At 52.7% G+C, this 12,518-nt stretch overlaps 1 protein-coding gene across 1 annotated transcript in view; it reads left to right on the forward strand.

The window, feature by feature from the left end:
* LOC107105430 (cytochrome P450 4F22) overlaps positions 1–10,096 on the forward strand; it is a 54,289-nt gene extending 44,193 nt beyond the window's left edge. Inside the window, exons 9-13 of the mRNA XM_015405388.1 lie at positions 4,699–4,828; positions 6,914–7,047; positions 8,467–8,531; positions 9,459–9,541; positions 9,796–10,096. Of these exons, the coding sequence (XP_015260874.1) occupies positions 4,699–4,828; positions 6,914–7,047; positions 8,467–8,531; positions 9,459–9,541; positions 9,796–9,976 (593 nt within the window). The 3' untranslated portion in view covers positions 9,977–10,096. The remainder of the gene's footprint in view (positions 1–4,698; positions 4,829–6,913; positions 7,048–8,466; positions 8,532–9,458; positions 9,542–9,795) is intronic.
* Positions 10,097–12,518: the final 2,422 nt, after the last annotated feature.

The raw sequence follows: 12,518 nt of genomic DNA on the forward strand, positions 1-12,518 counted from the left end.
CTCCTATCCGTGGTCCTGGCCTGGTGCTGCCCTGGGTTAGACTCACAGACTCATAGAGTTGGAAGGGACCTCCAGGGTCATCTTGCCCAACCTCCTGCACAATGCAGGGAATTCACTAATACCTCCCCTTCCACACCCACAGTGACCCCTGTTCCATGCCCAGAAGATGACAAAAACCTCCAGGATCTCTGGCCAATCTGGCCTGGACAAAAATTGATTCCTGATCCCAAAGTGGCGATCAACATTTCCCTGGGTGTGTAAGAAAGGGCCACGAGAACCAAGCACTGAGGCAACCCTTCCTGCCCTCCCTCTCATGATCTGCCTAAGTCACATAATCAGCATTGCTGTCAGGTGGCCACCTAGCCTCTGTTTTAAAAACTCCAAAGAAGGAGAGCCCACCACCTCCCGAGGAAGCCTGTCCCACTGCGGAACTGCTCTGTCAGATAGTTCTTCCTAATGTTTAGCCGAAAATTTGTTTGATTTAATGTCAACTCATTGGTTCTGGTCTAACATTCTGGGGCAACAGATAACAACTCCACACCATCCTCTCTAGGACAGCCCTTCAAGGACTTGAAGATGGTTATCCTATCACCTCTCAGTCGTCTCCTCTCCAGGCTACACATACCCAGCTCCTTCAACCTTTCCTCATCAGACTTGATCTCCAGACCCCTCACCATCTTCATTGCCCTCCTCTGGACACATTTCATCTTGTCTATATCCTTCTTAAATTGTGGTGCCCAAAACTGAACACAGTACCCAAGGTGAGGTCCAACCAGAGCAAAGTAAAATGATACCATCACTTTGCATGATCTGGACACTGTACTTCTGTTGATACAGACCAAAATTGCATTTGCCTTTCTAGCAACCGCATCACACTGCTGACTCATGTTCAGTGTATGGTCTACTAAGACCCCTAGATCCTTTTCGCACATACTGCTACCAAGACAAGCCTCCCCCAATCCTATAATTATGCATTTGATTTTTCCTACCTAAATGCAGAACTTTACATTTCTCCCCATTGAAATTCATTTAATTTCTTTTAGCCCAGTTTCCCAGACTGTCAAGATCATCCTGTATCCTGACTCAGTTTGCTACCCCTCCCAATTTAGTATCATCTGCAAATTTAATAAGCATCCCCTCTATCCCTTCATTCAAATAATTTATAAAAATGTTGAACAGAACAGGTCCCAGGACAGATCCCTGAGGCACTCCACGTCACTCCTCTCCAAGAAGATGAGGAACCGTTCACAAGCACTCTTTGGGTGCGACCTGCAAACCAGTTCCAGGTCCACCTAACAGTCACGGGATCCAAACCATATTTTACCAACTTGTCATCAAGACTATTATATGGAACCTTATCAAATCCTTACTTAAATCATGATAAACTATGTCTACAACATTCTCCTGATCCAGCAAGGTAGTAACTTTCAAAAAAGAGAGAGAGAGAGAGAGAGATAAGGTTAGTCTGACATGACTTGTTCTTGAGAAACCCATGCTGGCTCTTAGTAATCACATCCATCCTTTCTAAATGCTGAAGGACTGACTGACTGATGATTTGTTCTAGATGTCAAGCTGACAGGTCGGTAGTTGCCTAGATCCTCCTTTTTCCCCTTCTTGAAGATGGGGATGACATTTGCCCACCTCCAGTCTTCTGGCACCTCACCTGTTTTCCAAGAATTCTCAAAAATAACAGAGGCTCAGAAGTTATATCTGTGAGTTCTTTTATGCAATTGGATGCAATTAATCTGGCCCTGAGGACTTAGTTTCATTTCAAGAAAGTAGGTGTTTATGTACTACCCCAATGTCGATCCTAGGCTGCAGCTCCCTTCCCTCATCGTGTATTGTTTTTGCCATGTTGAGCACCATTTCCCTTGTAAGAGAAGATGGAGGAAAAGTAGGAATTCAGCAGTTCTGCCCTCTCTCCATCACCTGTTACAATTTCACTTTCCTGTCTCCGCAATGTGCCTATTATGTCCTTGCTCTTTTTCTTACTTTGAACATAACAAAAAAACCCTTTTCCCCTTGTTTTTAGCATCTCTTGCTAGCCTAAGCTCATACTGAGCTTTAGCTTTTCTAACACTCTCCCTGCAATCACTGGTTATTTGTTTACATTCATCCTTGGTTACAAGGCTTCCCTCCCACCTCCTAAATGAATCTTTTTTATTTCATACGTCTTTAGAAAGCTATTTATGGAGCCACCTTAACTTTATTTAACTTATTTTAACTTTAGGCTTTATATCCCGCTCGAACCCCCTTCTCAGGGGGTCTCTGAGCGGCTTACATGTGGTGCTAGTCACACAATTTTATCCTAACTAGGGCCACAGAATTTGTAGGGGTGGGGTTTCCTACCGGCACCCCTGTGGTGATTGATTGGCATGCTCGTTCTCGGCTTGGCCCTTCGCTCGTCCGCGGCGGGCTCCCTTTCGATCCAGTGGCAGTTCTTCCTTCGGGCGCACGGTTTCCGCCTTCCTCTGGTTCCAGCAACATCCTTCCGGCTTCTGCTTTACACCAGCGTCTGACGTCATCATGCGCCCGTCTCGACAGCGGCTGCCCGGATGTCTCCTCCTTTCTGGCCAGCAGGGATCGCTCCGTTGGTCGCAGTAGCTTGCTGCTGCCGCCGCCGTCCACCGCACCACGCCACCTCCGATCTCCAGGGCCAATGTCTCACCGCCGCCGCCGCAATCTCCACCATTTTTGCCGCCATCTCCGCCATCGACCACCACATTAGGCAGGGTGCCCCCCACCCTACTAAGGGTGGGTACTCATTTACCTACTTGCAACTAGTTGCTTTCGGACCTTGGCTTCTTTAGGCTCCTCCCATTTTCCCTTCTCCTAGGAATCATTTTGTGGTTGTGCCTTCAGTATTTTGCTTTTAAGAAACTCCCGTCCCTCTTGAGCTCCCTTCTCCTGAAGCATTTCTAACCATGGGATCCTACCCAGCATAACTGTCAAAATTTGCTCTCCTGAAGTCCCACCTATATGTCTGACTACCTGCAGCTTTTATCTTCCCTAAGATTGTAAATTCCAAAATTACATGGTCACTACTACCCAGGGTAGTAGCCACCAAATGAGAAGGGAGCACTCACTGGAGAAGACCCTGATGCTGGGAAAGATTGAAGGTCAAAGAAGACGGGGACGGCAAAGGATGAGATGGTTGGACAGTGTCATCGATGCAACGAACATGAAATTGAGCCAACTTCAGAGGACGGCGGAAGACAGGAGGGCCTGGCGAGATCTTGTCCATGGGGCCGCGAAGAGTCGGACTCGACTGTGCGACTGAACAACAACAACTACCCAGGGTGCCCTCAACCAGTTCTTCCCTGATAGAATCATCCAAGACAGCAGATCCCCTTGTTTCCCTCTCCATTTCCTGACTTGTCAACAAGACTAGTCAGGAATTTATAGGACCTTTCATTTTTAGCAGAGTTGGACTTCCAACAGATATCTGGGTAATTGAAATCTCCCATGACCACCGTGTCCTCTCATCCACAAGGGCCTGAGAAGTTTACTTCAAGGTTCATGGAGGCTGGAGGAGTAGCCCTTGTTCCAGTAGTCCAGAAGCAATATCTATGGGGAGAGCCAGGAACCGACTGCTTAGCAACAGAGGCTCAGAATGTCTCCTGATTTTCCTGCTCCTGTGGGTTACATTCTTCCATGCACCCTCCTCCTGTGTTGGGTACTGTTCACCTTCCCTTATGAGATGGAGTATGGACAAGTGTGCCTCAGGTCCCTGTATCTTCTCCTCCAGTAGGGCTACCAATTTACACTTGCTGCAAGAGTAACTGCTGTTACCCTCGGGTAAGACTATGAACATGTTGCAGACTTCGCATGTCACTGCCTCAGCTCCCTCACCACCTATTCTGCTGCAATCCATGACAGAAATGGTTCATTTTTTCCTTGCACTTCCCTGATAACTGCCTCGCCAAACTGCCTCACAAGTCTCATTGAGAAAGGCTTGCAGAAGCAAAAAAAAGAAAAAAAAGCTTAACATGCATAGGATGTAAGAGCTACTCAGCTTCTTACAGGGCCCGCAGGCCTGACCCCCACGGTTCTGTCGCATTCCACACTCAGCCTGTGCCCACAGCTTTCATGAGTAGATAGTCTTGTGCTGGCTCCCTGCAGAAGGTCTTAGCTTAGACTCAAGGTTTTGGTTTCAAGCCTCAGACCCCCATCTAGGCTTCCCTGTATGCCCGCAGGAAGGGCAGCATGCCTCTCCGGTGCCTTCGGCATCTGATGTGTGCCAGGCTGGTGCGTGACTTGCCCTTGCCTTCAGAGACTGCCGTGCTCTCTAATCTCTCCAGCCACCTTTCTCAGCAGAGCTCTGCAGTGGGCCCATTTTCAGAGGGCACCCCCGGGCGGGGGGTGGGTGGGTTCTGTTTTAATAGTTTCTGAAGTTTCTAAACTGCCTGTTAAATGTGGGTAGACCATTCTGAACCCACATTTGATGGGAAGTCCCACTGATTTATAGATGCTCACTAGAAACACTGAACTCCAGAAACCAAGCCCAGAAGAACATGCAAATTAGGTACAAATGTGCACCCAGTAGAGTTCCATGTGCAGAACACAGAATACAGAACTGTAGGCTAGGAGAGATGGATGGAAGCTAGAGTGCCTCAGTCCCATCAGCTGTCTGGCTGAACAAACAGGTGGCAGGGTCTCACGTGGCCTCCCTCTCTCTCTCTCTCTCTCTCACTGCAGGACATGACACCACAGCCAGTGGGTTGTCATGGGTGCTGTATAATCTGGCTCGACACCCCAAGTATCAAGACCAGTGCCGTGAGGAGATTCAGGATCTGCTGCGAGACCGGGAGACGGAAGAGATTGAATGGTGAGAGGCTGGAGGCATCGGGCAGGCGGCTGGAGGGGGGTCCCAATTGGAATCCACCCAACTCCAGCCCCAAAAGGACTGTGTATTACGGCTGCACAAGCTTGCATGACAAGAGAAAGAGAGAGGTTTTTTTCCCCCCCTGGATTCTGATTTTATCCTGCAGAAGACACTACTGCATATGGGTGAAAATGACGGGGCTTGGGAGAGGAGGGCTGCACTGGAACACACGCGCAAGTCTTTCATGATTTAAGAGGCACCTTAAAACATGCTGCACACTGATTTAGAAACATTCCCTAAAATTCTGGAACTCCACAAATCAAACCGAAGGGAACATACACATTAGGTAAAGCGTGAACAAGCGTTTCACAAACTATTTGAGCGCCGTCTCCACCAAAATTTAGTCTACCTTTTGAGGCTTCCATCCCAGCAGTGACCTTTTCTTTCACAGGCAGGTTCGTCCACCACAACTTGATTGCGGGGATCTGCAGGCCGGGGTACTGTTTAGCCAGGTAGTTCCAGGTGGGTAGTCATGTTAGCAGGAGGAGAGGAGAACGCAATTTCCCAGGGTGTAGGAGCTTTGATGCACAAAAGCTCATCCCCTGTAAAATATTGTTGGTCCTTAAGATGCTACTGGGCTCAAATTTTGCTCATTTTGACAAGGTTTCTGAAAAGTACTGAGACTTACTAGTGATTTCAGCTCATACTTTATTTCAGCTTAGAACAAGACGAGAGTACCCAGCTCACAGGCCGGTTTATATGTGCACAAACCCCGCTCCCCAAACACACCCACACACAAGTGATTGGCTGTTTACAGTGGCCAAGAGTTCCATAGGCTCTCGGCCAGGAGCCTAGCCTGCTGATAGGTGCCGGCCAGGATCCACTTGTCCCATTGTTACTGAGAGCGAAGCTCTGTCGCTTCGCCTGACCGCGTGGCGAAATGGCCGCGCACGCGTTCTGAGATGGATACATTACGGTTTCTCTGCTCTTTCCTCAAATCGCACACCATTAGAACTCAGCTGAACTCCTTCTAAATCAGGGAGCCTTCCCAGTCCAAGGTGGATCAGTGAGGATCCTTCTGCATTCCACGCATCTGTTTTGGCCACTAGTGAGTGGAAGAACGACAAAGCCTCTGTTTGTCTCAGGATCCTGTTTTTGCTAGTTTCTCTCTCTCTCTCTCTCTCACATACACACACTTCCACATGTCCTGTGGTACTGAATCTGAGAGCCACTGCTGCAGATGTAGGCACAAAGCCCACCTGCCACCTCAGCTCACTGATAACAGGGGACCTGTGCAAGGGGCCCCATCCCGCCAGGCTGCCTTCTCCCCTGAGAATCCCCGTCGACTGTTTGTCCTCCAAGACGGTGGTTTCCCTCCTCCTCCTCCTCCCCCCTCCCTCCCTCCCTCCCAAGGGAGACAGACGAGTGGGGTCCTCACAGCCCAGGACAAGGTAATGTGAAGGTATCCCGAAGATGGCTCTCTTGTGGCAGGGACACCTGCTCCTGAGGGCCGTTTCTTGCACCATCTCACACGAGCAGCTGTTTGGAGCAGCTCCTAAGAGCTGGGCTCCAGGCCTCCCAGGTGTTTTCTTCCTCATCGGTGCCATACTTATGTCCTGAGAGGGGTGTGGCTTGGCCTTCCGAGTTGCCCTTGGAGGATGGGGGCAGTGCGGTAGTTGATCCCCCCCAGAGGTTAAAGCCCTGGCAGGTTCCCAGGAGCTATCAGAGGAAATGCGATCAGTAGTGGCTGCTGGACCCAGAGTCCAGGTGGCCCTAGTTGGGGGGCAGAGACTGGGACCGCCCCCCTTGGGAACGGTGAGCTCCTCTCATCTGAGTATTGTTGTATGTACACTTCCGTCCTGGGATGAAACAGAGGGTAAGTCAAGGTTGCTGGCATTCGGTCTCTTGAGGGTTTGTTTCTTGAACGAGGCGGCTGATTTTGGGTGTACGGCCTCCTCGGACTCCTCGTGTCGCCAGGAGGAGAGCGAGCAGAGGGGCTGCTGGCTAAAGCCGTCTGCAGCAGTGATGCTGTCCCAGTCAGTGGGACACATTCAGCAGTGTGATGTTTGGAATCTTCCCTCTTCTCAGGGGGGACTTGTCGCAGATGCCCTTCACCACCATGTGCATCAAGGAAAGCTTGCGCCTGCACCCACCGGTCACCCTTGTCTCTCGCCGCTGCACTGAGGATGTGAAGCTGCCTGACGGACGAGTCATCCCCAAAGGTATCTCTCTCATTCCCTTTCAGCCGTGGCTCAGTGATGATAACACATCTGATCTGAATGGAGACGGTGGTAGATTCAGTCCCCAGACAGTGTCCCCAGATATAGTAGGTGGTGTCAAAGACTTCCGCCTGAGACAAAGGGGGGCCCGCTGCTAGCCATAGCAGACAACACTGGCCTCCTGGGTGGCCCAGCGGCCAGGCTCGGTCAAGAGGCAGCTCCCCTCCTTCATACGTGTGTGCGGCATATGCCCTCTGCGTCAGGAGTCTGGCAGGTGGGTTCTTCTCTTCTCCCCTCCCTGCACCTTGCAGCAGGAGTCGTCAGACCGAAGATGCTGAAATGCGAGAGATGTGTTTTAGCATTCTGGGAACGTGCCACGCTCTGAACCTAAACACAATATGCAAACTGGTTAAACCCACATGGGCATGGGCACTCTCAGGTGTATGGTAATAAACGTTACAGAGTTTGGATTGCAAAATACCTTTGATGGACTCAGCCCCAAACCCAGAGAAGTGGGTTAATTGGCTTGCTATTCTTACGCTATGGATCTCGTATTTATGCCCCGTTATGGGAGGGCCTGTAGCTTAGTGAGGAGGAGCACACAGTTCAGTCCCTGGTGTGAGGAAGGAGCAGGAGAATGTGCTGCCACTGTGAGTGGACATGACCAGCGTCCTCCTGAGAGGAGAAATCCTATGAGGCATGTTGCATTCACTTGACACCAAGTCTGTTTTTCCTGGGCAAACGGTTTTGTTTCAGGGTAATGCAGTTGGCGCACAGGGATCTGTATTAACACTTCCCACAAAACCATGTTACGAAACAGTGAAAAGAACTCACCTTCGTGATAGTCTTTAACAGCCACTAATGAGTGTAGAAGTGATGCAGCAGGGCATTGAAGAGAAGCCGGTCTCTAAATGATGCCCAAACAACACATCCTGAGGGGACACTGCCTGTGCTGCCAACTTGTGCCTTTCCTCAGTAATGTGTACTTAAAAAGACAGGGTGACATTTTACCTTTCTCTTGCCCTTCTGCTCTGCTCTATGGCGAGTGCACTTCTTGCTTCAACCACCTGTTACAGGGCAGAGGCGGGAGGTGGGTCAGCGGCACCCTCACAGGTCTCTGTAGAGCTGCCAACGCTTGGAAGGCACAAACCTGGCAAGGGACGGAGCCCGGTGAAAACCCATCTGTGCAGGAGCAGGCTCCGGCCGTCCAGGGACGAGGCCCCATGGGTGGGGTGGGGGGAGCAGAAGGGACTGACGTCCCAAGAGGGAAGCACTCCACTCTTTGCCCTTCACTTCAGGCAGCGGCCCCCCCCCCCCCGGACACCCTTGCCCTTTTGTAGCTCCCTCCCACCCCCTGCCTCCCCCTTTTCATTTTTCCTTCTGTGCACTTTCACACTCATCAGAGGCTTTTCTCTTCCCCAGGGACTGTCTGCCTCATCAGTATCAACGGGACCCATCGTAACCCTGCTGTCTGGCCTCAGCCGGAGGTACGGCCTCCTACTCTCCTGACTTCACAGCCTTGTCCTGATCCATCTCGGGGATCTGGGGGGGGGGCAGACCTCGAAGGGCTCCTGTAGGGCATCCTCTCCTTTTTAAAGTCAAGCTGAGCCCCGTTTGTTTAATTTCCAAATTCATATCCCGCCTTCTGTTCACTTCGATGCCCCAAGGCCCCTCAAACAAGGTTATTGCTCTAGAGGTCTATATAAGACTTCAGCCTGGGCTCCCGTCGAAACCCAATAAAGCACCTTCCGTGAAACAGCAAAACAGACGAAAAACAGCACAAAGAAGAAATCATCAAAACAGTGCTTGAATGGACATGTTTTTCGGTTTCTTCTAAGGAAACACTTATGATGGCTTTCATTATAGTAATATCCTACCTATTTCTTTTGGGAACAGAACTGCAAGTTTAATGTGTCCAGAAAGCATTCCTTGCTGGAGCAACTGAAAAAAAACCCAACCTCATGGCTCTGTTGCAAAGTCGCAAAATCTGTTCCAGCCTTTTTCACAGGCCATGCATTAGTGTCCTCCCTGCCTGGCTGGAGAGTGTCTGGACACGAACAGAGTACCTTTTCGTGGACAGCAACAGTCAGGCCTCTGGGATTCAGAAAACATTTGAATCTGACGAATGGGTGAAACAACTGCCTTTCCTCCTGTCGAATGTCCGCCTGCCCAGTCTCTCCCCCCCCCATCCAAGACAGAACCCCTCTTCCAAGCTGCTGGCTGCTGAGGTCCTTCAGGAGCCCCCCCCCCCCCCCCCGAGAGGGTATGCCAGCAGCCAGCCAAGCGGGCGGGGGGGGGGCGGGCAGGAGGGCACCGGGAGACATAAAAGGGCCCATTTTGTGTCCAGAAACAGACAGGCCAATCTCTGTGCTCTGGACGTCCTCCCGGTTTCCCACTTGCTTCCTTTCTTGCAGGTCTATGACCCGTACCGCTTTGATCCAGGGAACTGCCAGCAGCAGCCCCCCCTGGCCTTTCTGCCCTTTTCAGCCGGACCCAGGTAGGCAGGCAGGCTCAGGCCTCTTGGGCGGGGTGGGGGGGTCCTCCCGCATGGGTTGCCGGGGAGCCTCTGATGCCTCAGGGCACGGCTCTCCTTTGGGAGCCACCAAAAGCGCAGGTGTGGCCACACTCCTCCCCCCCCCCAGGGGAAGGCCACCAGTGGATGGGGGAAGGAGCGCCAGCCAGCCAGCCACCTGCCTCCTGCTGAGCTAGCCTCTCTCTCTCTCTCTCTCCCTCTCTGTCTCGCCTTTGCAGGAACTGCATCGGGCAGAACTTTGCCATGGCGGAGCTCAAAGCGGTCCTGGCGCTGACTCTCCTGCGGTTCAGAGTGGGGCTGGACGAGAGCCAACCCGTGCGGCGGATGCCCGAACTAATCCTGCGGGCAGAGAATGGCCTCTGGCTGCGGGTGGAGCCCCTGCGGGCGGCGGCATCATGACCAGAGAAGAGAAAAGAGGAAACAACCCCCCCCCCCGCGGAATAAGGCCTTTAGCCTCCACTGTCATGTCGAAAGGGGCTCTGTGGTGCCACAATAAACGTAACCATAGATTTGTCCGTCTTTAAGGACTCCTCCTCACTGTTTTGACTGTGACAGACCCAAACCCATCTGGAGGCAGGCAGGCAGCCCTCTCTGGGTACCAACTGCAAGGGGAATACTGGCAGAGAGAGAGATCCGTGCGCTCCGGAGGAGACGAGACGGGACGGCAGTTCTGGAGGGCGGGGGAAGCACAAGCCCTATGGAGGAACTGCAGAGGGTGGGGAGGGTGGAAGAGCTCACTGTTTCGGGGGGGGGGGGGGAGAGACAAAAACCTTCGCCCGGCCAAGGGAGGAGGGACGGCGTCCTGGGTGGGCGAGCGGCATCCACGCCACCGGGCTCACTTGCTTGCGGGACCCCTCCAGGACCCACAACACAACCTCCCCCCCCCGTCCTCCTCCTGTGGCGCCACCAACATGCCTTGTGGGTGGCTGCCCCATGCACAAATGTGCCCGCGTGCTCCCCCCGTTGCCGAATTGGAAACACACAGTCAGAGTCCAACGAGTTAGATGGACATCTGTTCAATGCATATAAAACAGGGGACTACGGGGGTGGTGGTGGGTTGAGCGCCTTATTTATTATTTATTTATTTTATTATATTTATACCCCACCCTCCCCGCGGACGGGCTCAGGGCGGCTCACATAGGGCACAAAGTGCATACGATATACAAAATTACATAATACAAAAATACAAATTCATAAAACAGATTAAAATCAGTTCTACGGATGCACATATAAGCTTCTAACATCTTGTGTAGCAGGGGGGGGGAAGGCTGGGGTACTGAGAAGATGTTACCCAGCTCCCCAACGGTCTCTCTCTATAAAGGAGCGGTGGTGGCAGTGGCCGTGGTGGCTCCTACTCATAAGCCTGGCGGAAGAGCTCCGTCATGCAGGCCCTGCGGAACTTCACAAGGTCCCGCAGGGCCCTGATCTCTTCTGGGAGCTCATTCCACCAGGTAGGAGCCGCCACTGAGAAAGACCTAGCCCTTGTTGCCACCAGCTTGGCCTCCTTAGGGCCCGGGGTCACCAGCCAGTGTTGTGACCTCAACCAAAGTGCTCTTTGGGGAATATACGGGGAAATGCGGTCCCTCAGGTAGGTTGGGCCCTGGCCATGTAGTGCTTTAAAGGTAAGCACCAGCACTTTGAAGCGAATCCAGTATGCTATAGGCAGCCAGTGCAGCGCTTTCAGCACAGGTCAAGTGTGCTCCCAGCCTGAGGTGCCCACCAACAACCTGGTCGCAGCATTCTGCACCAGCTGTAGCTTCCGGATTTGCGACATAGGCAGCCCCATGTAGAGAGCGTTGCAGTAGTCTAGCCTCGAGGTGACCATCGCATGGATCACTGTAGCTAGGTCGTTGCGGTCAAGGAAAGGAACCAACTGCCGTATCAGCCGAAGATGATAAAAGGCTGCTGATCTGGCAGTGGCCACCACCTGGGCTGGCACCAAGGGTGCCCCATCGAAGGTCGGGAGTGGGAGCCCTAACCCCGATCCGGTCCGACTCAAGCACAGGGCCTCCGTCTTTGCCGGGTTTAACTCCAGCCTGCTCAGCCTGAGCCACTCCGCCATGGCTTGCAAAGCCCGGTGCAGATCTTCTGGGTTGGAGCCCAACGGGCCGCCCAACATCAGATAGAGCTGGGTGTCATCTGCATATTGATGACACCCCAGCCCATACCTCCGGGCAATCTGGGTGAGGGGGGGGGGGCGCATGTAGATGTTGAACAGCATCGGGGAAAGCACAGCCCCCTGAGGCACCACCCCACACTCAAGTGGGTGCCTCTGGGACTGTTGCTCCCCTGGCACCCCCTCAGCCACTCCAAGGCTGTATCCTCTGCCCTGACCAGGAAGGGCAGAAGGCCTCCTACCCCAAAGGACACTGCATGTGGTGTACATTGAAGAGTCCCTAATGGGTACCAGGCAGTTACCTTGGGGCCTGCCCCTCCCCGGGTGATTTTAATGGCCCCCCATCCCCAATGATCTTTGGCTCCCCCCCCCCTGCATCCTGCCCAGCGTGGGGAGCTGTGCGAAGCCGAAACGCTCTCTAGGTGTGTGAGTCAGCCACGACCACTGAGGGGGGCTTAAATCATCTTTCCTTAAGCCCGGAGCAGTGTTCCCTCTCAGCTGAGTTAGTGTGAGCTAGCTCACAGTTCTCTAGCCTCCGGCTCACACATTTTTGTCTCAGCTCAGGAAGGATGGGGCTCTCAGCTCAGGAAGGATGTGGCTCCAGAGCAAACTAATGTATGCAGCAGCCAAACCGCTCGCTCACAACTATAATGCCAGTAGCTCACAAACTAGAATTTTTGCTCACAAGAAGACTCCACAGCTTAGAGGGAACCTTGGCCCGGAGACCCAGTCTCAACTCCCCACGGGCTGCTGGGTGAGCCTCCTGGGCCAGCCTCAGCCTCCCTCACGGGATTCTTGCGAGGGAGGGAGGGAGGGAGGGAGGGC

The sequence above is a fragment of the Gekko japonicus genome, unplaced genomic scaffold (genome assembly GCF_001447785.1).
Source record: "Gekko japonicus isolate JY-2015 unplaced genomic scaffold, Gekko_japonicus_V1.1 scaffold1211, whole genome shotgun sequence".
Classification (NCBI taxonomy): Eukaryota; Metazoa; Chordata; class Lepidosauria; order Squamata; family Gekkonidae; genus Gekko; species Gekko japonicus.